The sequence below is a fragment of the Rhinoraja longicauda genome, chromosome 13 (genome assembly GCF_053455715.1).
Source record: "Rhinoraja longicauda isolate Sanriku21f chromosome 13, sRhiLon1.1, whole genome shotgun sequence".
Lineage (NCBI taxonomy): Eukaryota > Metazoa > Chordata > Chondrichthyes > Rajiformes > Arhynchobatidae > Rhinoraja > Rhinoraja longicauda.
The window spans coordinates 49621775-49648790 of NC_135965.1; the positions used below are offsets into that span (position 1 = coordinate 49621775).

General features: G+C 47.9%; 1 protein-coding gene across 3 annotated transcripts in view; it reads left to right on the top strand.

Annotated features, from left to right (window-relative positions):
- The first annotated feature begins 1042 nt into the window (after positions 1–1042).
- pex5la (peroxisomal biogenesis factor 5-like a) overlaps positions 1043–27016 on the top strand; it is a 71064-nt gene continuing 45090 nt past the window's right edge. For 2 of the 3 annotated variants that reach the window (XM_078410925.1, XM_078410927.1), the window contains exon 1: positions 1043–1118. In XM_078410925.1, coding sequence (XP_078267051.1) covers positions 1050–1118 — 69 coding nt within the window. In that variant the 5' untranslated portion in view covers positions 1043–1049. Of the gene's footprint in view, positions 1212–27016 lie in introns of all 3 variants that reach the window. The other variant, XM_078410926.1, reaches the window with a different exon arrangement.

Here is a 27016-nt window from a genome sequence, read left to right on the forward strand (position 1 = left end):
AGGGGATCTTTTTGAAACATATCTGATTATTAAAGGTTTGGACACGCAGGAGGCAGGAAACAATGTTGGGGGAGTCCAGAACTAGGGGCCACAGTTTAAGAATAAGGGGTAGGCCATTTAGAATGGAGATGCGGAAAAACTTTTTCACCCAGAGAGTTGTGAAGTTGTGGAATTTTCTGCCTCAGAAGGCAGTGGAGGCCGATTCTCTGAATGCATTCAAGAGAGAGTTAGATAGAGCTCTTGAAGATAGTGGAGTCAAGGGATATGGGGAGAAGGCAGGAACGGGGTACTGATTGAGAATGATCAGTCATGATCACAGTGAATGGCGGTGCTGGCTCAAAGGGCCGAACGGCCTCCTCCTGCACCTATTGTCTATTGTCTAAAACCCACGCAGGTCACGGGGAGAATGTACTAACTCCGTACAGACAGCACCCGTAGTCGGGATCGAACGCGGGTCACTGGATGGTCAGCCATGATCACAGTGAATGGCAGTGCTGGCTCGAAGGGCCGAACGGCCTCCTCCTGCACCTATTGTCTATAGATTTAGCCTTAAAAATACCCAATGGCTTGACTTTCTTTACAATTTGTGTGCCATGAAGTTTCAAGCTGTGGTGCAATATTTTTTTCTCTCTGGCTTCAAGTCAAAGTGAATGCTTTTTGATTCTGGATCGGCTGTGGACATCTGACCTGTGGTTTAAATAATCAGTGGTGCGGAGGGAGGGGGTCAATGTCCAGTGTCTCCATTGCCCCCCTCCCCCACCTTCATGCCTTGGTTACACACGCAATTAAAAACGCCGCTTTCTATTTCTATTTTGTTTTTTGTGTGGTCGATTCGAATTTTTCTTTTCCCTGCGTTGGCAGGAATGTTGTAAAAAAAAAAGAGAAAATAAAATGGTGTGTGTGTGTGTGTGTGTGTGTGCGTGTAAGAAAAAAAAAGATTTTTTAAAAAAAATTGAACGGTGAAAAAGCTTGAAGCCTCTTGACACAAGACATTGTTGATTTCACTGTTGTAGGGCAAAGTCGCTAGGGGTGCAGATAAGGGTGTTACCATGGTGATGAAGGAGATCCCAAGACAGGAATATGATGAAGCCAGACCCCCCCTGACTGTGACTGCACAGGTGGGACGTTTCATCCCAACATGGTGTTGGCATGAGCTCATTCAGTCCACTAGCTGAATGTCTTAAGGACAGATTTACAATTTTTAAAAAACAGTAAGGTTTAAAAACTCGTCCTTAAATATGATTTAATACTGAGTGTAAATATCCAATTAATGTCTGCCTAAATGTGCCATTATTTACATTCATCCCCATCCTTTGTTGATTCGTTACGTCAGACTGCAGAGATACAACCTAGAAGCAGGCCCTTCGTCCCACCGAGCCCGCGCCTACACACACTACGGACGATTTATAGACAATAGACAATGGACTATAGGTGCAGGAGGAGGCCATTCGGCCCTTCGAGCCAGCACCGACCGCCATTCAATGTGATCATGGCTGATCATTCTCAATCAGTACCCCGTTCCTGCCTTCTCCCCATACCCCCTGACTCCGCTATCCTTAAGAGCTCTATCTGGCTCTCTCTTGAATGCATTCAGAGAATTGGCCTCCACTGCCTTCTGAGGCAGAGAATTCCACAGATTCACACACTAGGGATGATTTATAGACAATAGACAATGGACAATAGGTGCAGCAGGAGGCCATTCGGCCCTTCGAGCCCGCGCCGACCGGCGATCACCCCTTACACCTGCACTCTCCTGCACACGCTAGGGACCATTTACTTTTTTTTAAATCGGAAATACCGAGAAAAAAAAAGCCCAACCTGTATGTCTTTGGAGTGCGGGAGGAAACCGGAGCGCCTGGTGAAAAGCCCACTCGGGTCACGGGGAGAACGTACAAACTCCGTGCAGGCAGCACCCGTAGTCAGGATCGAACCCGGGTCTCCAGCGTTGTAAGGCAGCAACTCTACCGCTGCGCCACCGTGCCGCTCGTCCGACGATTCCTTTCAAAGCATGTTACCGGTGGGATGTCTCGGGGATATTATGTCCATCCATAACCTTCTTAAATGTTCTGCTTGGCTTTTTGCAAATTTATTTAGTGATAAATACCCGCTGCCTGGATCAAACTGAAGTGTGGGCCAGCTATCAGTTCATTAGCCTTTAGCGATCACAAGACTAAATCCAGTTGTGCCACAGAAAGTTTCATTTCAGTAGAGTTACTCAGGGGTGCAGTGGTACCGGAGCTCACTGGAGCGCCGCTCCGACACCTCGGTAACAAAAACCCACCAAAATAAACAGCGGGGAATTTAACAGGGGCCGTGCCGGCTCCTAAACAATCACCACTGCAACACTGGAGTTACTCCGTTAAAATAACATGCATCATAAACTAACACGCATCATATCAGCTTTAACCCCCTGAGAATACACAACTGGGTTTTTTTAATAAAAAGTAACTCAGCAAACTAAAACATAATCCAGTTTTAAGTCAATAGACAATAGACAATAGACAATAGGTGCAGGAGTAGGCCATTCAGCCCTTCGAGCCAGCACCGCCATTCAATGCGATCATGGCTGATCACTCTCAATCAGTACCCCGTTCCTGCCTTCTCCCCATACCCCCTCACTCCGCTATCCTTAAGAGCTCTATCCAGCTCTCTCTTGAAAGCATCCAACGAACTGGCCTCCACTGCCTTCTGAGGCAGAGAATTCCACACCTTCACCACTCTCTGACTGAAAAGGTTCTTCCTCATCTCCGTTCTAAATGGCCTACCCCTTATTCTTAAACTGTGGCCCCTTGTTCTGGACTCCCCCAACATTGGGAACATGTTTCCTGCCTCTAATGTGTCCAATCCCCTAATTATCTTATATGTTTCAATAAGATCCCCCCTCATCCTTCTATATTCCAGTGTATACAATCCTAATTGCTCCAGCCTTTCAACATACGACAGTCCCGCCATTCCGGGAATTAACCTAGTGAACCTACGCTGCACGCCCTCAATAGCAAGAATATCCTTCCTCAAATTTGGAGACCAAAACTGCACACAGTACTCCAGGTGCGGTCTCACTAGGGCCCTGTACAACTGCAGAAGGACCTCTTTGCTCCCATACTCAACTCCTCTTGTTATGAAGGCCAACATTCCATTGGCTTTCTTCACTGCCTGCTGTACCTGCATGCTTCCTTTCAGTGACTGATGCACTAGGACACACAGATCTCGTTGAACATCCCCTCTTCCTAACTTGACATCATTCAGATAATAATCTGCCTTTCTATTTCTATAGTCCAACTAGCAATTGTGCCCTTTAACCAGAATCCTTTATTTATTTTTTCAAATTATGGATTTTTAAATCTTTGTTTTCCACATTTACATTTGTGATTCTTCATTTTAGTGATGTGTTGTATATGCAAAATGACCTTTGTTTAGATTTGTTGCACATGTTACTAACCTTGCGCCAATGTGTTAACCAGTGTGAACTAAATGTGAAACTTTATAATGGATCAAAATATTTTGTTGTACATTAATATAAAATGATTTTCTTGTCGGTGTTAAATATTGAAGCATATTTAATTTAACACTCTTTCAGTGGGGGTGGGGGGGTGGGGGTCTATTAATTTCATTTGAGAAGAATGTCATTAAATGCTATTTGGCCCTTTCCAAGGTTGCCAACTGTCCCGTGTTAGCCGGGACATCCCGTATATTGGGCTAAATTGGTTTGTCCCGTACGGGACCGCCCTTGTCCCGTATTAGGCCCGGGGGGGGGCGCTGTAGGCCCGGACACTGTAGGCCTGGACACTGTAGGCCCGGACACTGTAGGCCCGGACACTGTAGGCCCGGACACTGTAGGCCCGGACACTGTAGGCCCGGACAGTGTAGGCCCGGACAGTGTAGGCCCGGACACTGTAGGGCCAGACAGTGTAGGCTCGGACACTGTAGGCCTGGACACTGTAGGCCCGGACGCTGTAGGCCCGGACGCTGTAGGCCCGGACGCTGTAGGCCCGGACGCTGTAGGCCCGGACACTGTAGGCCCGGACAGTGTAGGCCCGGACACTGTAGGCCCGGACAGTGTAGGCCCGGACACTGTAGGCCCGGACACTGTAGGCCCGGGTGCCGCCCATGGGAGGTTGCGTAGCAACCCGCCTCCCGGCCCGAGCGGCTGCCATTGGTGGAGCGGGAGCACATGTCCGCTGCCTGGGTGACGTCACGTGGGGCGCAGGGCGGTGACTTCAGCTTTTGTCCCTTATTTGGGAGTGAGGAAGTTGGCAACCCTAGCCCTTTCCAACATAACAATGATTGCAAGTGGTCAGGTGTTGGAAATGTGCATCACTGCAGTGCAGTCTGTGGATTCTTCACTAGGGATTGGCCACCAGGATGGTGTTACAGCCCCAGCAACATGTCATTTGCTTCCCTTGTGGGCATGGGGTGTCGTGCTCACCCTCCCAGGTTTAGTTTAGTTTAGAAATACAGTGCAGTATCAGACCCACCGAGTCCGTCCCGACCAGTGATCTCCGCACATTAACACAACCCTACACACACTTGGGACAATTTTACAGTTTACCCTTAGACCAATCTTCCTCATCTCCATTCTAAATGGCCTACCCCTTATTCTTAAACTGTTGCCCCTTGTTCTGGACTCCCCCAACATTGGGAACATGTTTCGTGCCTCTAACGTGTCCAACCCCTTAATAATCTTATACTTATACGTTTCGATAAGATCTCCTCTCATCCTTCTAAATTCCAGTGTATACAAGCCTAGTCGCTCCAGTCTTTCAACATATGACAGTCCCGCCATTCCGGGAATTAACCTAGTGAACCTACGCTGCACGCCCTCAATAGCAAGAATATCCTTCCTCAAATTTGGAGACCAAAACTGCACACAGTACTCCCTCTTCTCCCCTCTCCCATCAGGCAAGAGGTTCAGAAGTGTGAAAACACACACCTCCAAGTTCAGGGACAGTTTCTTCCCAGCTGTTATCAGGCAACTGAACCATCCTACCACAACCAGAGAGCAGTGCTGACCTCCAATCTATCTCATTGGACTATCTTTATTCGGACTTTACTGGACCTGATCTTGCACTAGATGTTACCCTTTACCCTATATCCGTACACTGTGGACGGCCTGATTGTAATCATGTACGGTCTTTCCGCTGACTGGTTAGTACGCAACAAAAAGCTTTTCACTGTACCTCAGTACACGTGACAATGCTAAACTAAATTGAACTAAAATTTGGCAATCAATCTGCAGTGACATAAGAGTCAGGAGTCAGAGGCTAGTCTGGTCTCTGTACTTCACTGATCACCAGCACTAGATGAGGTGGAAATGAGGGTCAGGACTGGACTGAGACTTAGTTTAGTTTAGAGATACAGCGCGGAAACAGGCCCTTCGGCCCACCGGGTCCGTGCCGACCAGCGATCCCACTTGCTAGCACTATCGTACACACTAGGGACAATTTACAATTTTTACTGAAGCCACATCAACCGACAAACCCGTACGTCTTTGGAGTGTGGGAGGAAACCGGAGCGCCCGGAGAAAACCCACATGGTCACAGGCAGAACGTACAAACTCCGTACAGGCAGCGCCCATAGTCGGGATGGAACCCGGGTCTCCGGCGCTGTGAGGCAGCAACTCTACCGCTGCGCCACTGTGCCCGCCGTTGAATCTACCAAGCCAGGCGAGAATGAAACGTTTCTACATTTTGTCAGTTCCACTGTACATTCGCCAACTTTGATGACGTTCTCCTCCTCTCTCCGATGAGAGTTCTGTGAGATCCTCTCTCACTGCTCCCCCTCTGTGATTCCATCTATTACCTGCCACGTTCTGTCCTGCCTCTCCCCTTTTCCAGCGTTCTTCTAACCCTCCCCCTACAATCAGTCTGGGGAAGGGTCCCGACCCAAAACGTCACCTATCCATGTTCTCCACAGATGCTGCCTGACCCGCTGAGTTACTCCAGCACTCTGTGAAACGTCACCTATCCATGTTCTCCACAGATGCTGCCTGACCCGCTGAGTTACTCCAGCACTCTGTGAAACGTCACCTATCCATGTTCTCCACAGATGCTGCCTGACCCGCTGAGTTACTCCAGCACTCTGTGTCTTTATATGAAATGCTTGCTGTTATGGCATCTGACACAAGGAGGATTTTGAGATTCTCTCTCTCTCCAACGCGAAGGCTTGGTAATTCCTTGCTCCTTTTCCATTTTGGGGAGGTGCAGCATAAATCCAGGCCCTTCGGCCCATCATGCCCCTGCAGACCAACCGTCAATTTATGCTAATTTTACCCTAATCTAATCCAAGTGGATACTCTCCATATTGACATAATTGACCCCAATATTCTGCCCCACACGTACACACCTGGGGCAATTTACAGAGGGCCAATTAACCTACAAACCCGCACATCTTTGGGATGTGGGAGGAAACCCACGGGGTCGCAGGGAGAACGTGCAACCTCCACACAGACAGCACGCTCGCTGAGGATTGGGCCTCTGGTGCTGTGAGGCAGCAACTCTACAAGCTGTATCTCAAAAAGCAAATAAATGCTTTAAAAAAGTCAAACCATTTAAAACTTTCATTCCCATTTATAACTATATTGAGCCTGGAGAAGGATCCTGACCCATTCGTTGCCTATCCATTCCCTCCCCAGATGCTGCCTGACCCGCGGGGTTCCTCCAGCACTTTGTGTTTTGTTCCAAGATTCCAGCATCTGCAGTTCCTCCTCTGACCATTAACTATATGGAACTTAGCTAAATTGATTGAAATTAACTCTGAATCAGACAGGAGCTCTGTACACATGGCAGATTCGCCTTTTTGTTTGTGCTTTATGCAAGATATTTTGTTTAAATATATTCTCTGCTTTTATCCCAAAAAATGGAGATTATTTATAAACTGTAGCATTGCAGGCAGGTTTGAGAATTCAAATCGATGACGGAGAAAAACTTCAACAACATAAAGTTTTTAGAAAAAACAACACATTTATTAATTCCCCACTAAATCCAGGAGTCTCCCCGTGACCTGCGTGGGTTTCCTCCGGGCGCTCCGGTTTCCTCCCATATCCCAAAGACGTGCGGGTTTGTAGGTTGGTTGCCCCTGGTGTGTGGGGAGTGGATGAGAAAGTGGGATAGCATAAAACCAGTGTGCGGGGATCGCTGGTCGGCCTGGGACTCGGTGGGCCGAAGGGCCTGTTTCCGCGCTGCATCTCTAAGCTAAACTAAACTGAACAATTAGGCTCACTTAGAAGAACAAATAAATGATGAGGCTGTAAATAATGTAGCCTACAGGGGCTCGATCAGCAGCTGTTGGAACACTTAGAGATAAGGGCAGCTTATTTTCCCTTGTCAGGTACGACCAACGCATTTGATGTAATGAATAACGCGCCTGTATTAGGGAGGGTACGTAATTATAAAACAGAGTTGAGTGGCGTTTGTAGATGTGCGGGGAGATTGTACCAGGCATTTATTAATTATACAAGTGCATGTTGTTGGCCAACTCAGAGGGCTACGTGTCTTAGGAAGGAACTGCAGATGCTGGTTTGAATCGAAGATAGGCACAAAATGCTGGAGTAACTCAGCGGGTTACGGCGGTCGTTTCGCTGGACACCTCCGCTCAGTCCGCCTAAACCTAGCTGATCCCCCCGGTTGCTAAACACTTTACCTCCCCCTCCCACTCCCACGCTGACCTCTCTGTCCTGGGCCTCCTCCATTGTCAGAGTGAGGCCCAGCGCAAATTGGAGGAACAGCACCTCGTATTTCGGTTGGGTAGTTTACACCCCAGCGGTATGAACATTGACTTCTCTAACTTCAAGTAACCCTTGCTTTCCCTCTCTCGCCATCCCTCCCCCTTCCCAGTTCTCCCAGCAGTCTGACTGTCCTCGTTTGCGAGTTATTTCTGTTTGCTTTGTTGCTTTGGGAGTTGCTTTCTCCCAACTAACAATGACCTATTCTACATTTTCCTTGATCTGCATCCCCTTTGTCCTGTTTTCACACCTTACACTTCCTTATCTATTATCTCCCTCTCCCCTGACATCAGTCTGAAGAAGTGTCTTGACCCAAAATATCACCCTTCTCTCCAGAGATGCTGCCTGACCCGCTGAGTTACTCCAGTACTCTATGAAACGTCACCTATCCATATTCTCCAGAGCCGCCTGACCCGCTGAGTTACTCCAGCACTTTGTAAAACTTTGCCTATCCATGTTCTCCACAGATGCTGCCTGACCTGCTCAGTTACTCCAGCACTCAATGAAACGTCACCTATCCATGTTCTCCACAGATGCTGCCTGACCCGCTGAGTTACTCCAGCACTTTATGTTCAACCTAAGGACTTGACAAGCTAGATGCAGGAAATATGTTCCCAATGTTGGAGGAGTCCAGAAGCAGGGGGCACAGTCTAAGAATAAAGGGGAGGCCATTTAGTTTAGAGATACAGCGCGGAAACAGGCCCTTCGGCCCACCGGGTCCGTGCCGACCAGTGATCCCCACACACTAACACTATCCTACACCCACTAGGGATAATTTTTACATTTACCAAGCCAATTAACCTACAAACCTACAAACCTGTACGTCTTTGGAGTGTGGGAGGAAACCGAAGATCTCGGAGAAAACCCACGCAGGTCACGGGGAGAACGTGCAAACTCCGTATAGACAGTGCCTGTGGTTGGGATCGAACCCGGGTCTCAGGCGCTGCATTCGCTGTAAGGCAGCAACTCTACCGCTGCGCCACCGTGCCGCATAGCTTAAAACTGAGTTGAGCAAAAAAAAAATCACCTAGAGAGTTGTGAATTTGTGGAAGTCTCTGCCACAGAGGGCAGTGGAGGCCAATTCACTGGATGGGTTTAAAAGAGATTTAGATAGAGCTCTAGGGGCAAGTGGAATCAAGGGATATGGGGAGAAGGCAGGCATGGGTTACTGATTGTGGATGATCAGCCATGATCACAATGAATGGCGGTGCAGGCTCGAAGGGCCGAATGACCTCCTCCTGCACCTATCTTCTATGTTTCTATGTTTCTCTGTGGCATCTTCGGTTCTACGTGTCTACAATGAGATACTGAAGTTGAAGTTGGGCCGCACTGCATCTTGCTTTGTGCAGGACAGAGGCCAAACCAGCCCCATTCTCACCGCCATGTCCCTCGTACATAAAGCGTACTTGGTCATTTACAGTAGGTGTTTGGTTCCGTGGTCTCGTTCTCCACACTCCGCTTTGGGTAGCTTACAACCCAACATGAATTCTGAACATTGACCTCCAATTTTAGGCAACCTCTAATAACTCCCCCCCCCCCACCCCTCTTTCTCCACTCCCCCCCCCCCTCCCAGTCTCCACTCCACTGTGCTGCACTTATTCCCCTCCCCCCGCCCCACCCCCACCCACCACCAACATTCTTCTCTGCGCCCTCTCCAACTTCACGACATCCTTCCTTTAACAGGGTGACCAAAACTGACCACAATACTCCAAAAAGGCACAAAAAGCTGGAGCAACTCAGCGGGTCAGGCAGCATCTGTGGAGAACGTGGATAGGTGACGTTTCACAGAGTGCTGGAGTAACTCAGCGGGTCAGGCAGCATCTGTGGAGAACGTGGATAGGTGACGTTTCACAGACTGCTGGAGTAACTCAGCGGGTCAGGCAGCATCTGTGGAGAACGTGGATAGGTGACGTTTCACAGAGTGCTGGAGTAACTCAGCGGGTCAGGCAGCATCTGTGGAGAACGTGGATAGGTGACGTTTCACAGAGTGCTGGAGTAACTCAGCGGGTCAGGCAGCATCTGTGGAGAACGTGGATAGGTGACGTTTCACAGAGTGCTGGAGTAACTCAGCGGGTCAGGCAGCATCTCTGGAGAGAAGGAATGGGTGACGTTTCGGGTCGAGGCCCTTCCTCAGACGTGAAGTCATGTATTTACTTTCGTAACAATGTTAAATTTGGCTCGCCAACAAATTGTGCTAAAATATCTTCCTCGTTATCGGTCATCTCCAATGTCCGAGAGTCGCACAGCACGGAAACAGGCCCTTCAGCCCAACTAGCCCCTGCTGACCAACATGCTCCATCTACACTAATCCCACATTTGGCCCATATATATTGCTCTAAACCGTCCTATCCATCGTGTTAAGTTGTTATTAAATGTAATATTGTTGACCAAGGCAGTGAGTTGTGGGCCAGGCCAGGCAGTGAGATTTGTTAATCATCGTTTCAGAGCTCGGAGTCCAGACACTGCTCGGGCAAACAGCTGTACATTCCATGAATTAACTGAACTGTGGCAGTTTTATTACATTGCAGAGTGAATTTGAGTCTGAAGTGCATCATGTCAAGAACCTGATGAAGTTAATTTGCCAATTCTTGCTGACAGAGGTCACAAATGGGTGCCACGAGGAACTTAGTGACAAAAATCACATGGGTGCAGTTTGGTGATTAGACATCGAGTCCTAGAGTGATGCATAGAAACATAGAAACATAGAAGGTGCAGGAGGAGGCCATTTGGCCCTTCCAGCCAGCACCACCATTCATTGTGATCATGGCTGATCATCCACAATCAGTAACCCGTGCCTGCCTTCTCCCCATATCCCTTGACTCGGCTTGCCCCTAGAGCTCTATATAACTCTCTTTTAAATTCATCCAGTGCTTTGGCTTCCACTGCCCTCTGTGGCAGAGAATTCCACAAATTCACAACTCTCTGGGTGAAAACGTTTCTTCTCACCTCAATTTTAAATGGCCTCCCCTTTATTCTTAGACTGTGGCCCCTGGTTCTGGACTCCCCCAACATTGGGAACATTTTTCCTGTATCTAGCTTGTCCAGTACTTTTTTTTAATACATATAATTTTATACGTCTCTATACAGTACGGAAACAGGCCCTTTGGCCCAACTTGCCCACACCGGCCAACATGTCCCATCTACACTAGTCCCACCTGCCTGCGTTTGGCCCATATCCCTCCAAACCTGTCCTATCCATGTACCTGTCTAACTGTTTCTTAAACGTTGGGATAGTCCCTGCCTCAATTGGCCTCCACTGCCTCCTCTGGCAGCTTGTTCCATACACCCACCACCCTTTGTGTGAAAAAGTTACCCCTCAGATTCAATAGACAAAAGACAATAGGTGCAGGAGTAGGCCATTTGGCCCTTCGAGCCAGCACCGCCATTCAATATGATAACGTTGCGATAGTACCTGCCGTAACTACCTCCTCCGGCAGCTCGTTCCACACACCCACCACCCTTTTTGTAAAAAAAAGTTGCCCCTCATGTTCTTATTAAATCTTTCCCCCCTCACCTTAAACCTATGAACTCTGGTTCCCGATTCCCCTACTTTGGGCAAGAGACTGTGCGTTCACTCTATCTATTCCCCTCATGATCTTAGACACCTCTATAAGAAAGATCAACCCCCTCATCTTCCTGAGCTTCAAGGAATAAAACCGTAGCCTACCCAATCTCTCGCTGTAGCTCAGGCCCTCAAGTCCCAACAGAGGAAGCTGTTGACACAGTTACAACTACGACCTTCTAAAAGACATCTGGACAGATATTTGGATGGGAGGTGTTTCGAGGGCTCTGGGCCAAATGTGGACAATGGGACTAGCTCAGTATGCCAACGTGGTTCGCAAGGACAAGGTGGGCCGAAGGGCCTGTTTCCATGCTGTACAACTCGATGCCTACTGGATGCATCTTACCATCGATACAAGTGCCAATTCCGATAATGATTCTTTCTTGTTCCAGAGAAATTTCTTTAGTCAGAGGGTGGTGAATCTGTGGAACTCGTTGCCACAGAAAGCTGTGGAGGCCAAGTCAGTGGATATTTTTAAGGCAGAGATGGATAGATTCTTGATTAGTGCGGGTGTCAGGGGTTACGGGGAGAAGGCAGGAGAATGGGGTTAGGAGGGAGAGATAGATCAGCCATGATTGAATGGCAGAGTAGACTAGATGGGCCGAATGGCCTACTACTGCTCCTATCACTTATGACCTTATGACTGAATAGATTCCACAATATTCCCCCTGCTGTGGCGGCACGGTGGCGCAGCGGTAGAGTTGCTGCCTTACAGCGAATACAGCGCCGGAGACTCAGGTTCGATCCTGACTACGGGCGCCGTCTGTACGGAGTTTGTACATTCTCCCCGTGACCTGCGTGGGTTTTCTCCGAGATCTTCGGTTTCCTCCCACACTCCAAAGACGTGCAGGTACGTAGGTTAATTGACTGGGTAAATGTAAAAATTGGCCCTAGTGTGTGTAGGACAGTGTTAGTGTGCGGGGATCGCTGGGCGGCACGGACCCGGTGGGCCGAAGGGCCTGTTTCCGCACTGTATCTCTAAATCTAAAATCTGTTGCAGGCCAGATTACCTGTGTTTCACTTTTGTTGATTCTCGGATTGTGTAAAATGGATAATCTAAGAATAGACAACTCTTTAGAAAATTGGAAGCGATATAATAAGGTCAGTTGATGCCATTTAGATTATCACCCAAAATCACAACTCCCCCAGTCTCGAGCAGTTTAGTATTCTGATCATTAACTCTTCTCCTGTTATCCTTTTAAGGAAATGGTTATGTTCTTTTCACAATCACAGTCACAACCACAATAATACTTTATTAGCCAAGTACGGTTTGCAAATTACGAGGAACTTCATTTGCAGTACAGTCATAACAATAAAAAGCAACAGGACACACACAATACCTTTTAACATGAACATCCTCCACACTCCTCACTGTGATGGAAGTTTAAAAAAAGTTCAATCTCTCCCTTCTTTGTCCTCCAGCGGTCGTTAACAGCCATCGTTAAAATGTTCTCAAGAAAGACACCAAATGCTGGAGCAACTCAATGTGTCAGGCAGCATCTCTGGGGTTGCTCCACCATTTTGTGTCTTTCTTTGGTGTAAACCACCATCTGCGGTTCCTTGTTATTATAAATTAATATGTTCTTTATATTTGACCTGGTGTTTGAAAGTAGGCATGCAGGTGCAGCAGGCAGTGAAGAAAGCGAATGGTATGTTGGCATTCATAGCGGGGGGATTTGAGTATAGGAGCAGGGAGGTTCTGCTGCAGTTGTACAGGGCATTGGTGAGACCACACCTGGAGTATTGCGTACAGTTTTGGTCTCCTAATCTGGGGAAAGACATTGTTGCCATAGAGGGAGTACAGAGAAGGTTCACCAGATTGATTCCTGGGATGGCAGGACTTTCATATGAAGAAAGACTGGATAGACTCGGCTTGTACTCGCTGGAATTTAGAAGATTGAGGGGGGATCTTATAGAAACTTACAAAATTCTTAAGGGGTTGGACAGGCAAGATGCAAGAAGATTGTTCCCAATGTTGGGGAAGTCCAGAACAAGGGGTCACAGTTTAAGGATAAGGGGGAAGTCTTTTAGGACCGAGATGAGAAAGTTTTTTTTCACACAGAGAGTGGTGAATCTGTGGAATTCTCTGCCACAGAAGGCAGTTGAGGCCAGTTCATTGGCTATATTTAAGAGGGAGTTAGATGTGGCCCTTGTGGCTAAAGGGATCAGGGGGTATGGAGAGAAGGCAGGTACGGGATACTGAGTTGGATGATCAGCCATGATCATATTGAATGGCGGTGCAGGCTCGAAGGGCCAAATGGCCTACTCCTGCACCTATTTTCTATGTTTCTAAGCATTCCAAAGTTACAGCATGGAAACAGGCCCTTCGGCCCACCGGGTCTACGCCGAACCTCAATCACCCTTCATACTAGTTCTATGTCTTCCTACTTTTGCATCCACTCTGTGCACACTAGGGGCAATGTACTGAGGGAAGATGGGACTAGACCACGGGCAAGTGGGACTAGTTTAGATGGGACATCTTGGCTTGCACGGACTAGATGGGCCGAAGGGCGTGTGTCCATGCAGGACTTCCTTATCCACTCCCTACACACGAGGTGACAATTTACAGAGGGCCAATTAACCTAAAAACCCGCACGTCTTTGGGATGTGGTGGGAAACCGGAGCGCCCGGAGGAAACCCACGCAGTCACAGGGGGAACGAGCAAACTCCACACAGACAGCGTCCCAAGGTCTTATCGAACCCAGGTCTCTGGCGCCGTGAGGCAGCAGCGCGACCTCTGGGCCCCATTTTACAATTTGACTTTTTCCAATTTGTTGTGCATCGTCTGTATTTTCTTTACATTCATCAATGGAAATGAAAACTGCTGAGTCGGGATTATAGAAACACAAGTGTAGTCTCAGCAAATGTAGCTTTTCTTTCTCCCCCGTCCCATTACACATCTACAATGTGGTGAGATAGAACCAAGCCAATCTCTACAAAGTGAAACAAAGTGCCTCAAGTTTAGTTTAGATCTGTTTAGAGACACGAGTGTCTCAGATGGAACTGCGGAGGCTAGTTAAGATAGACACTAAATATTGGCTTTACCTTGCACTAAGCGTTATTCCCTTATCAAGTATCTGTACACTGTAAATGGATCGATTGTAATCATGCGTTGTCTTCCTGCTGACTGGTTAGCACGCAACGAAAGGCTTTTCACTGTACCTCGGTACACGGGACAATAAACTGAACTGACCTGAGGGACTCAGCGGGACAGGCAGCATCTCTGGAGAGAAGGAATGGGTGGCAATAGACAATAGACAATAGACAATAGGTGCAGGAGGAGGCCATTCGGCCCTTCGAGCCTGTACGCACCGCCATTCAATGTGATCAGGGCTGATCATTCTCAATCAGTACCCCGTTCCTGCCTTCTCCCCATACCCCCTGACTCCGCTATCCTCAAGAGCTCTATCTAGCTCTCTCTTGAATGCATTCAGAGAATTGGCCCTCACTGCCTTCTGAGGCAGAGAATTCCACAGATTCACAACTCTCTGACTGAAAAAGTTTTTCCTCATCTCCGTTCTAAATGGCCTACCCCTTATTCTTAAACTGTGGCCCCTTGTTCTGGACTCCCCCAACATTAGGAACATGTTTCCTGCCTCTAACGTGTCCAACCCCTTAATAATCTTATACGTTTCGATAAGATCTCCTCTCATCCTTCTAAATTCCAGTGTATACAAGCCTAGTCGCTCCAGTCTTTGAACATATGACAGTCCCGCCATTCCTGGAATTAACCTAGTAAACCTACGCTGCACGCCCTCAATAGCAAGAATATCCTTCCTCAAATTTGGAGACCAAAACTGCACACAGTACACGTTTCGGGTCGAGACCCTTCTTCTTCAGCAGTTACTCAGTTACTCCAGCGTTTTGTGTCTATCTTCAGTGCTTCTAATTATCAGCCTAATTATAATCTGAAGTTTTAACCATGAACTAAATTAAGCTGTGAATATTTAGCATCTGCCATTGCCGATCATGACTGCTTTTAGAACTTTCACTGTTCCTCTGGGGAATATTTATTCTTCCTGTTTTTATTTTAAAGAGCTTGAACAAAATGAGCCGCGCTGGTAGTTCTGCGATAAATATACTTGGTCTATTTGCATCAAGCTGGCTTTGAGCCAATGGAGCACTGGTACATACTAACAAGGAATCTGATCATCATTACGTTGTTCTGATGAATGGATCACATCACAAAAGGTCACTCGTTCCAGTCATTCATTGCTGAGTCGTAGAGTCATAGAAACACTGAAACATAGAAAATAGGTGCAGGAGGAGGCCATTCGGCCCTTCGAGCCAGCACTGCCATTCATTGTGATCATGGCAGATCGTCCACAATCAGTAACCCGTGCCTGCCTTCTCCCCATAACCCTTGATTCCGCTAGCCGCTAGAGCTCTAACTACCCCTCTTTTAAATTCATCCAGTGAATCGGCCTCCACTGCCCTCTGTGGCAGAGAGCTATTATAGTTATTATAGAGCAGCCATAGAGCTATTCAGCGCGGAAACAGGCCCTTCGGCACATCATGTCCATGAGGTGGGGCGGGGGGGGGGGAGAACAAAGGAATAACGTGTGGGGGATGGGGGGGGGGGGAGGGGATGGGGAGGGGTGGGGGCAAACAGAGGAGGACCTGGTGCGGGATACTTTGTAACTTTGTCGGTGCCCTTCATGTGGAGGCTCTTTGCATACCTTGTGTATTGGTAATTGGATAACTTGGCATGAATGAATGAATGAATGAACGGATGAATGAACGGATGAACGAATGAATGAGGGGTTGGACAGGCTAGATGCAGGAAGATTGTTCCCGATGTTGTGGAAGTCCAGAACAAGGGGTCACAGTTTAAGGATAAGGGGGAAGTCTTTTAGGACCGAGATGAGAAAGTTTTTTTCACACAGAGAGTGGTGAATCTGTGGAATTCTTTGCCACAGAAGGTAGTTGAGGCCAGTTCATTGGCTATATTTAAGAGGGAGTTAGATGTGGCCCTTGTGGCTAAAGGGATCAGGGAGTATGGAGAGAAGGCTGGTACGGGATACTGAGTTGGATGATCAGCCATGATCATATTGACTGGCGGTGCAGGCTCAAAGGGCCAAAAGGCCTACTCCTGCACCTATTTTCTATGTCTCTATGTTTCTATGAATGAATGAATGAATGAACGAACGAATTAATGAATGAATGCTTTATTGGGTATTATTGAATAATACTTAAATAAAGTATCCATTCATTCATGCATGCCGTCTTGTCCAATTTGGCGTACATGGCAAGACCCATTTACCTGCATTTTGAACCATGAACCTCTTAATCCTTTCCTATCCACATGGATGTTCAACTGTCAAGAGACAATAGACAATAGGTGCAGGAGGAGGCCATTCGGCCCTTCGAGCCAGCACCGCCATTCAATGTGATCATGGCTGATCATCCACAATCATTCCCCCGTTCCTGCCCTCTCCCCGTACCCCCTGACTCCGCTATCATAAAGAGCTCTATCTAGCTCTCTAACTTTGTCATAATTGTATCCCCTTCTGTAGCTTCCTCTGGCAGCTCATTCCAGATGCCGATTACTCTCAGAGTGGAAAAAGTGCCTCTGAAGTCCCTCTTGAATCTCCCTCCTCTCACCTTAAGCCTGTGTCCTCTCGTTTTAGAATCCTCTCCCCTGCGTGGGGTTTTCTCCGGGTGCTCCGGTTTCCTCCCACACTCCAAAGACGTACAGGTCCGTGGGTTAATTGGTTTTGGTAAAATTGTAAATTGTCCCCAGTGTGCGGGGATCGCTGGTCGGCGCGGACTCGGTGGGACGAAGGGCCTGTTTCCGCACTGTATCTCTAAGGTCTAAAGGGCAGCACAGTGGCGCAGCGGTAGAGTTGCTGCCTTAGAGCGAATGCAGTGGTCCGGGCCTACAGTGTCCGGGCCTACAGCGTCCTGACCTACAGTGTCCGGGCCTACAGTGTCCGGGCCTACGGTGTCCGGGCCTACAGTGTCCGGGCCTACGGTGTCCGGGCCTACAGTGTCCGGGCCTACAGTGTCTGGGCCTACAGTGTCCGGGCCTACAGTGTCCGGGCCTACAGTGTCCGGGCCTACAGTGTCATGGCCTACAGTGTCCGGGCCTACAGTGTCCGGCCTACAGCGCCGTCCGGGCCTAATACAGGACAAGGGTGGTCCCGTACGGGACAAACCAATTTACGGGATGTCCCGGCTAATACGGGACAGTTGGCAACCCTACCTAACAGTGAGATGCGACAAAATGCATAGGAAGGAACTGCATGCAGATGCCGGTTTACATTGAAGATAGACACAAAATGCTGCAGTAACTCAGCGGGACAGGCAGCATCTCTGGAGAGGAGGAATGTGTGATGTTTCGGGTCAGACTGAAGAAGGGCCCCGACCTGAAAAGTCACCCATTACTTCTCTCCAGAGATGCTGCCTGTCCCGCTGAGTTACTCCAGCATCTTGTGCCTAACTTCACTAAGCTGACACAAGTGGAGTATCATTCAATGTGTTTAAACCATCAACAGTCACAATATCATTTATTTTAACATCGCCGAGAGAAAGGATGAAAATCAAACCATTTATAACCGACAACATTTAATACAGAACTGTGTGTGTGTAAAAATAAATAACTGGAGAAGGGCTAATATAATTGAGTTTAAAAGCAATCTGGCCCAAGTGAAATGGAATTGGATAATGGAAGTGGAAGCAAACTGAATGGGGAATCCTAACAAACCTTAAAGGTGGAAACTTAGAATTATTAGCATGACAATGATTTAAGATAAAAATGGACAGAAGCTGGAATCCTGGTTTCACAGAGTGCTGGAGTAACTCAGCGGGTCAGGCAGCATCTGTGGAGAACATGGATAGGTGACGTTTCACAGAGTGCTGGAGTAACTCAGCGGGTCAGGCAGCATCTCTGGAGAACATGGATAGGTGATGTTTCACAGAGTGCTGGAGTAACTCAGCGGGTCAGGCAGCAATTGCAGAGAACAGGAATAGGTGATGTTTCAGGTCAAGACTCCACCCAAAGAGTACTGAAGGGTCCTGACCCAAAACCCAGATGGGTGGCACGGTGGCGCAGCGGTAGAGTTGCCGCCTTACAGCGAATGCAGCGCCGGAGACTCAGGTTCGATCCTGACTACGGGTGCAGTCTGTATGGAGTTTGCACGTTCTCCCCATGACCTGCGTGGGTTTTCTCCGAGATCTTGGGTTTCCTCCCACACTCCAAAGACGTGCAGGTTTGTAGGTTAATTAGCTGGGCAAATGTGTGTAAAAAAAAATTGTCCCTAGTGGGTGTAGGATAGTGTTAGTGTGCGGGGATCGCTGGGCGGAGCGGACCCGATGGGCCGAAGGGCCTGTTTCTGCGCTGTATCTCTAAATCTAAAAACGTCACTTATCCATGTCCTCCAGAGATGCTGCCTGACCCGCTGAGTTACTCCAGCACTCTGTGAAACGTCACCTATCCATGTTCTCCACAGATGCTGCCTGACCCGCTGAGTTACTCCAGCACTCTGTGAAACGTCACCTATCCATGTTCTCCACAGATGCTGCCTGACCCGCTGAGTTACTCCAGCACTTTGTGTTTTTACAGTGTAAACTCTTGCTTGCTACAGCATCGAGGTACATAGACTAACTCAGCATTGAGCGTTTGCAACGCTGGGCCTGTACTTGCTGGAGTTTAGAAAGATGAGGGGGAACCTCATTGAAACTTACTGCATAGTGAAAGACCTGGATGGAGTGGGTGTGGAGAGGATGTTTCCATTAGAGGAGCAGTCTAGGACCATTTAGTTCAGTTTATTGTCACGTGTACTGAGGTACAGTGAAAAGCTTTTGTTGCGTGCTAACCAGTCAGCGGAAAGACAACACGTGATCACAATCGAGCCGTTTACAGTGTACAGATACATGATAAGGGAATAACGTTTAGTGCAAGGTAAAGCCAGCAAAGTCTGACCAAAGATAGTCCGAGGGTCACCAATGAGGTAGATAGTAGTTCAGCACTGCTCTCTGGTTGTGGTAGGATGGTTCAGTTGCCTGATAACAGCTGGGAAGAAACTGTCCCTGAATCTGGAGGTGTGCGTTTTCACACCTCTGTACCTTTTGCCCGATGGTTGAGAGAGAGGCCATATTCTCGATATTAAAGGACATACCTTTGGAAAAATTAGGAGGAAATTCTTTAGTCAGAGGGTGGTGAATCAGTGGAATTCATTGCCGCAGACGGCTGTGGAGGCCAAATCAATGGGGTTTTTAAAGGCGTAGATTGACAGATTCTTGATTAGTACGGGTGTCAGGGGTTTTGGGGAGAAGGCAGGAGAATGGGGTTGAGAGGGAATGATAGATCAGCCATGATTGAATGGTGGAGTGGGCCAAAGAACCTATTTCTACTCCTATAACTTATCAATCTATGAAGACAACACACAAAAACATGTTAGACATAAATTCACAAAATTCAAAATTAAATGTTTGTGCAAAAACACAAGACATTAGTGCAAACATTGAGTTAGAAAATAAAAAGACAAGTCTGAATGGCGGTGCTGGCTCAAAGGGCCAAATGGCCTCCTCCTGCACCTGTTTTCTATTGTTTTCTATGTTTAATAGGAGTGCATGAGATGGCCCCTGGAGTTCATTGCTCAGGTCAGGTGAGCTGATGTGTAAGTTTTTTCCGGAAACTGATGGTTGCAGGAAAGTTGCTGTTCCTGAGCCTGATGGTGCGGGACTTCAGGCTTCTGCCCTCCTGCCCGACCATCACGGTACATGCCTATTATCGAAACGTATAAGACTATTAAGGGGTTGGACACGTTAGAGGCAGGAAACATGTTCCCAATGTTGGGGGAGTCCAGAACAAGGGGCCACAGTTTAAGAATAAGGGGTAGGCCATTTAGAACTGAGATGAGGAAAAACTTTTTTCAGTCAGAGAGTTGTGAATCTGTGGAATTCTCTGCCTCAGAAGACAGTGGAGGCCAATTCTCTGAATGCATTCAAGAGAGAGCTAGATAGAGCTCTTAAGGACAGCAGAGTCAGGGGGTACGGGGAGAAGGCAGGAACGGGGTACTGATTGAGAATGATCAGCCATGATCACATTGAATGGGCTCGAAGGGCCGAATGGCCTCCTCCTGCACCTATTGTCTATTGTCTATTAGCCGTGAGACTTGCAGGGTCTTTGACCAGTCTGCCTCTGTGTGGCAAAGATCAATTTCAGCAGCAGAGATGGTGCTGAGCAAGACAGATGCAAGAAGCTGGAGTAACCTAGCATCTCTGGAGAGAAGGAATGGGTGACGTTTCGGGTCGAGACCCTTCTTCAGAGTTACTCAAGCATTTTGTGTCTATCTTCAGTGTAAACCAGTATCTGCAGTTCCTTGTGTAGGATAGGACTGCAGATAATAGATAATAGATAATAAACAATAGGTGCAGGAGGAGGCCATTCGGCCCTTCGAGCCAGCACCGCCATTCAATGTGATCATGGCTGATCATTCTCAATCAGTACCCCGTTCCTGCCTTCTCCCCATACCCCCTGACTCCGCTATCCTTAAGAGCTCTATCTAGCTCTCTCTTGAATGCATTCAGAGAATTGGCCTCCACTGCCTTCTGAGGCAGAGATGCTGGTTTAAATCGAAGGCAGACACAAAATGCTGGAGTAACTCAGCGGGTCAGGCAGCATCTCAGGAGAGAAGGAATGGGTGACATTTCTGGTCGAGACTCTTCTTCAGCAGATAAGTAATGACTTCATAGGCCCGTGTATAATTCATGCCTTGCTGAACACCATGTGAAAATGCAGATCTTGTCACTTTGGGACTTGCTCACTGTCAATGGCAGTGGAGATCCAATTAATTCCCAGGGCCTGTTTCTGAACCGATTTAAAGACAGGGTTATTTTTCAGAAGCGTAATGTGCTTGCCTGTCAGCACAGATCTACTGTGCTCCAAGGAGGCTGAAGCAGACCTGACACGAAGCAAGACTTCTAATCAATCAGACAGCAGCTTCGCTCAATAGATATATTTAAGGCAGAGATAAGTAAATTCTTCACTGGTACGGGTGTCAGGGGGTTACGGGGAGAAGGCAGGAGAATGGGGTTAGGAGGGAGAGATAGATCAGCCGTGGTTGAATGGCGGAGTAGACTTGACGGGCCGAATGGCCTAATTCTGCTGCTATGACTTATGATCTTCCCTCACCAACGTTTCATTTCCCAACCATTAATTGAAGACTTTGAAGATGTGTCACCCTGGGAGAGAGACTACTGCACTGACTTGTGGAGATAGATTCGCATCATTTCTTCCCAAATATCGTTTAGTGTAGTTTAGAGATACAGCGTGGAAACAGGCCCTTGTGGCCACTGAGTCCGTGCCGCCCAGCGATCTCCCTGCTCCATCCAACACACTAGGGGCAATTCACCCAGGCCAATCACCCTACAAGCCTGTACGCCTTTGGGATGTGGGAGGTAGGGTTGCCAACTATCTCACTCCCAAATACGGGACTGAGATGAAGAAAAGGGGACGTACAACGAGATCTGGGTGTCCTAGTGCATCAGTCACTGAAAGGAAGCATGCAGGTACAGCAGGCAGTGAAGAAAGCCAATGGAATGTTGGCCTTCATAACAAGAGGAGTTGAGTATGGGAGCAAAGAGGTCCTTCTGCAGTTGTACAGGGCCCTAGTGAGACCGCACCTGGAGTACTGTGTGCAGTTTTGAGGAAGGATATTCTTGCTATTGAGGGCGTGCAGCGTAGGTTTACTAGGTTAATTCCCGGAATGGCGGGACTATCATATGTTGAAAGACTGGAGCGACTAGGATTGTATACACTGGAATTTAGAAGGATGAGAGGAGATCTTATCGAAACATATAAGATTATTAAAGGGTTGGACACGTTAGAGGCAGGAAACATGTTCCCAATGTTGGGGGAGTCCAGAACAAGGGGCCACAGTTTAAGAATAAGGGGTAGGCCATTTAGAACTGAGATGAGGAAAAACTTTTTCAGTCAGAGAGTTGTGAATCTGTGGAATTCTCTGCCTCAGAAGGCAGTGGAGGCCAATTCTCTGAATGCATTCAAGAGAGAGCTAGATAGAGCTCTTAATGATAGCGGAGTCAGGGGGTATGGGGAGAAGGCAGGAACGGGTTACTGATTGAGAATGATCAGCCATGATCACATTGAATGGTGGTGCTGGCTCGAAGGGCCAAATGGCCTCCTCCTGCACCTATTGTGTATTGTCCATTGACAAGGTGATGTCACCGCCCCGCGCCCCACGTGACCTCACCCAGCCAACGGCCACGTGCTCCCGCTCCACCAATGGCGGCCGCCCGGGCCGGGAAGCGGGTTGCCAAGCAACCTCCGTTAGGCGAACAAACTCCGTTAGCCTACTCTGTCCCGGCCGACAGCGGCCCGTGGGCCTGATACGGGGCAAGGGCGGTCCCATACGGGACAAACCAATTTAGCCCAAAATACGGGATGTCCCGGCTAACACGGGACAGTTGGCCACCCTAGTGGGAGGAAACACTCACGTGGTCATGGTGAGAACGCACAAACTCTGTACAGACAGCACCCGTAGTGAGGATCGAACCCCAGGTCTCTGGCTCTATAAGGCAGTAACTCTACCGCTGTGCCACTGTGCAGGGGGGGTAATAATGGCCCCTATCATTACTACCATATCCTGTGCTGAACACCCACCTTGGGTCGGAGGCTGAGGGATCTTGTCGAGGTGGAGAACATCATGAGGGGAACAGATATGTAGATGCACTGTCTTTTGCCCAGAGTAGGGGAATTAAGTAGCAGTGGACATAGGTTTAAGGTGAGAGAGGAAGGATTTAATAGGAACCTGAGGGGCAACCTTTTCACACAGAGGGTGGTGGGTGTATGGAATGAGCTGCCAGAGAAGGTAGTTGTGACAGGTTCAATGGCAATATTTAAAAGGCATTTGAACAGGTACGTGGATAGGTACAGGGACAGGTACAAGGACAGGTACATGGACAGGTACATGGACAGGTACATGGACAGGTACAGGGACAGGTACATGGACAGGTACATGGACAGGTACAGGGACAGGTACATGGACAGGTAAATGGACAGGTAAATGGACAGGTACAGGGACATGGACAGGTACATGGACAGGTACAGGGACAGGTACAGGGACAGGTACATGGACAGGTACAGGGACAGGTACATGGACAGGTACAGGGACAGGTACATGGACAGGGATAGGTACATGGACAGGGATAGGTACAGGGACAGGTACAGGGACATGGACAGGGACAGGTACATGGATAGGTACATGGACAGGTACAGGGACAGGTACATGGACAGGTACAGGGACAGGTACATGGACAGGTACAGGGACATGGACAGGGACAGGTACATGGACAGGTACAGGGACATGGACAGGGACAGGTACATGGATAGGTACATTCATTGCGTTTTCACACTTCTGTACCTATTGCCCAGTGGGAGAGGGGAGAAGAGGGAGTGACCGGGGGTGAGACTGGTCCTTGATTATGCTGCTGGCCTTGCCAAGGCAGCGTGAGGTGTAGATTTTATAAGGGAGCATTTGACTTGAAGCAGCATTTCTGAGTTCTAAATCTGGCCTTATTACCAGGAATTAGAAACATAGAAACATAGAAAAATAGGTGCAGGAGGAGGCCATTCGGCCCTTCGAGCCAGTACCGCCATTCAGTATGATGATGGCTGATCATCCAAAATCAGTACCCCGTTCCTGCTTTCCCCCCCCCCCATATGTCCCTTGATCCCGTTAGTCTGAAGAGCTGAATCTAACTCTCTCGGAAAAATTAATGCAAGAATTTCAAAAAAGAGATCATTTTAGGCCCTTTAGAAATAATATATTCAAAACAATATACGCATGGGGAACAAGTTAGTGGAAGAAGAGACCAATATTCGGTGTGTTTTATTCATAAAGTCGACAATAAGGTCAAATTACAACCTCCTTAGAGCTGGTATGGTAATTGACTTGATTTATGTATAATTTATGTGACTTGGTATTTGGACTGCATTGTTGATTAATTCGGAATTAAAATCTTCTAATTAAATGTACAATGGCTATAAATATGCATACACTGGAGTAGTTGGACAAAAGGTTAACTGATTCTGAGCACTAAAGGGAATAATATTCGTAATTCTAAGATTTAACCAGCACCTTCTCATTCCATTAAACAATGACCCAGATAGATCCTGTTAGACTGATAAACAACAAAGTTTAAAATATAGTCAAGACCTAACATTTATTTGCCTTCATTTCGAGTCGGTTAGGTTAGTTCAGTTCAGTTTATTGTCACGTGTACCGAGGTACAGTGAAAAACTTTTGTTGCGTGCTGACCAGTCAGTGGAAAGACAATACTGGGGCCAGTTCATTGTCTATATTTAAGAGGGAGTTAGATGTGGCCCTTGTGGCTAAAGGGATCAGGGGGTATGGAGAGAAGGCAGGTATGGGATACTGAGTTGGATGATCAGCCATGATCATATTGAATGGCGGTGCAGGCTCGAAGGGCCGAATGGCCTACTCCTGCACCTATTTTCTATGTTTCTATGTAATACATGATTACAATCTAGCCATTTACAATGTACAGATACATGATAAGGTAATAGCGTTTAGTGCAAGGTAAAGCCAGCAGAGTCAATCAAGGATAGTCCGAGGGTCACCAAAGAGGTAGATAGTAGTTCAGCACTGCTCTCTGGTTGTGTTAGGATGGTTCAGTTGCCTGATAACAGCCGGGAAGAAACTGTCCCTGAATCTGGAGGTGTGCGTTTTCACACTTCTGTACCTCTTGCCCAATGGGAGAGGGGAGAAGAGGGGGTGGCCGGGGTGAGACTGGTCCTTGATTGTGCTGCTGGCCTTGCCGAGGCAGCGTGAGGTGTAGATGGAGTCAATGGGAGGGAGGTTGGTTTGTGTGTGATGGTCTGGGCTGCGTCCACAATTCACTGCAATTTCTTGCGGTCTTGGATGGAACTGTTCCCAAACCGAGCTGTGATGCATCCCGATAAAATGCTTTGTGTGGCGCATCTGTAGAAGTTGGGGAGAGATGTAGGGGGACTTGCCGAACCTCCTAAGCCTTCTGAGGTAGTAGAGGCGTGGGTTGTGCTTACTTGGTCGTTGTTTCAGTAAGGGTGGTCCAGGAGAAGTTCTTATAGAACGATCTGCGTGCAAACACGTCTCAGATTTTAATGGAAAAGAGCATTATTTTACAAGTGCGTTGAAAAATCATTAATTTTGCAAAGAGCAGAAGTGAGATAAATCATTAAAGATGGTTTCGCTTGTTTGTATAAACATTGCGTAGGAAAAAAACTGCAGATGCTGGTTTAAACCGAAGGTAGACACAAAATACTGGAGTAACTCAGCGGGTCAGGCAGCATCTCAGGAGAGAAGGAATGGGTGACGTTTCGGGTCGAGACCCTTCTTCAGACTGATGTCAGGGGAAGTCAAGTCAAGTCAAGTCAAAGGGGCGAGACAGAGATAGAATGTAGTCGGAGAAAGTAAGACTGGTGGGAGAACTGGGAAGGGGGAGGGTATAGAGAGGGAAAGCAGGGGCAAAGAGGTCCTTCTGTAGTTGTACAGGGCCCTAGTGAGACCGCACCTGGAGTACTGTGTGCAGTTTTGGTCTCCAAATTTGAGGAAGGATATTCTTGCTATTGAGGGCGTGCAGCTTAGGTTTACTAGGTTAATTCCCGGAATGGCGGGACTGTCATATGTTGAAAGACTGGAGCGACTAGGCTTGTATACACTGGAATTTAGAAGGATGAGAGGAGATCTTATCGAAACGTCTAAGATTATTAAGGGGTTGGACACGTTAGAGGCAGGAAACATGTTCCCAATGTTGGGGGAGTCCAGAACAAGGGGCCACAGTTTAAGAATAAGGGGTAGGCCATTTAGAACTGAGATGTGGAAAAACTTTTTCAGTCAAAGAGTTATGAATCTGTGGAATTCTCTGCCTCAGAAGGCAGTGGAGGCCAATTCTCTGAATGCATTCAAGAGAGAGCTGGATAGAGCTCTTAAGGATAGCGGAGTCAGGGGGTATGGGGAGAAGGCAGGAACGGGGTACTGATTGAGAATGATCAGCCATGATCACAGTGAATGGCGGTGCTGGCTCAAAGGGCCGAATGGCCTCCTCCTGCCCCTATTGTCAATTGTCTATAGTCTACCTGAAGTTATCCCCTCTCTCTCCCCTCCCCCTTCCCAGTTCTCCCACTAGTCTTAATGTCTCCAACTACATTCTATCTCTGTCCCGCCCCCTCCCCTGTCATCAGTCTGAAGAAGGGTCTCGACCGAAACGTCACCCATTCCTTCTCTCCTGAGATGCTGCCTGACCCGCTGAGTTACTCCAGCATTTTGTGTCTATCTTTTGTATAAACATTTTTTACTTTAAAAGAGAGTGTGCTTTGAAACCTCTGAGATGCTGGGGATAAGGATGAGTGATGGGAGTGGGCCTGGGATAAGTGCACTTGATGAAGATTAATGAGTTTTTGAACTTCAGAAAATTACGAAGCTTAATGCAATAAAAATGAAAAAATGATCCAGAATTTCCTTCAACTGTGCAGTGAGCATTTATCGCCAAACTGAGAGCACATCCAGGATTAAGACTCAAGGAACTGCAGGTGTTGCAATCTTGAGTAAAAGACAAAGTGCTGGAGGAACTCGGCCGGTCTGCCAGCATCTGCGGAGGGAATGACCAGGCGATGTTTCGGGTTGGGATCCCTCTTCAGACTGATTGTAGTCGACGGGAAGAAAGCTGGGAAGAGAGATGGACATAAGGACACAGAGTGCTGGAGTAAC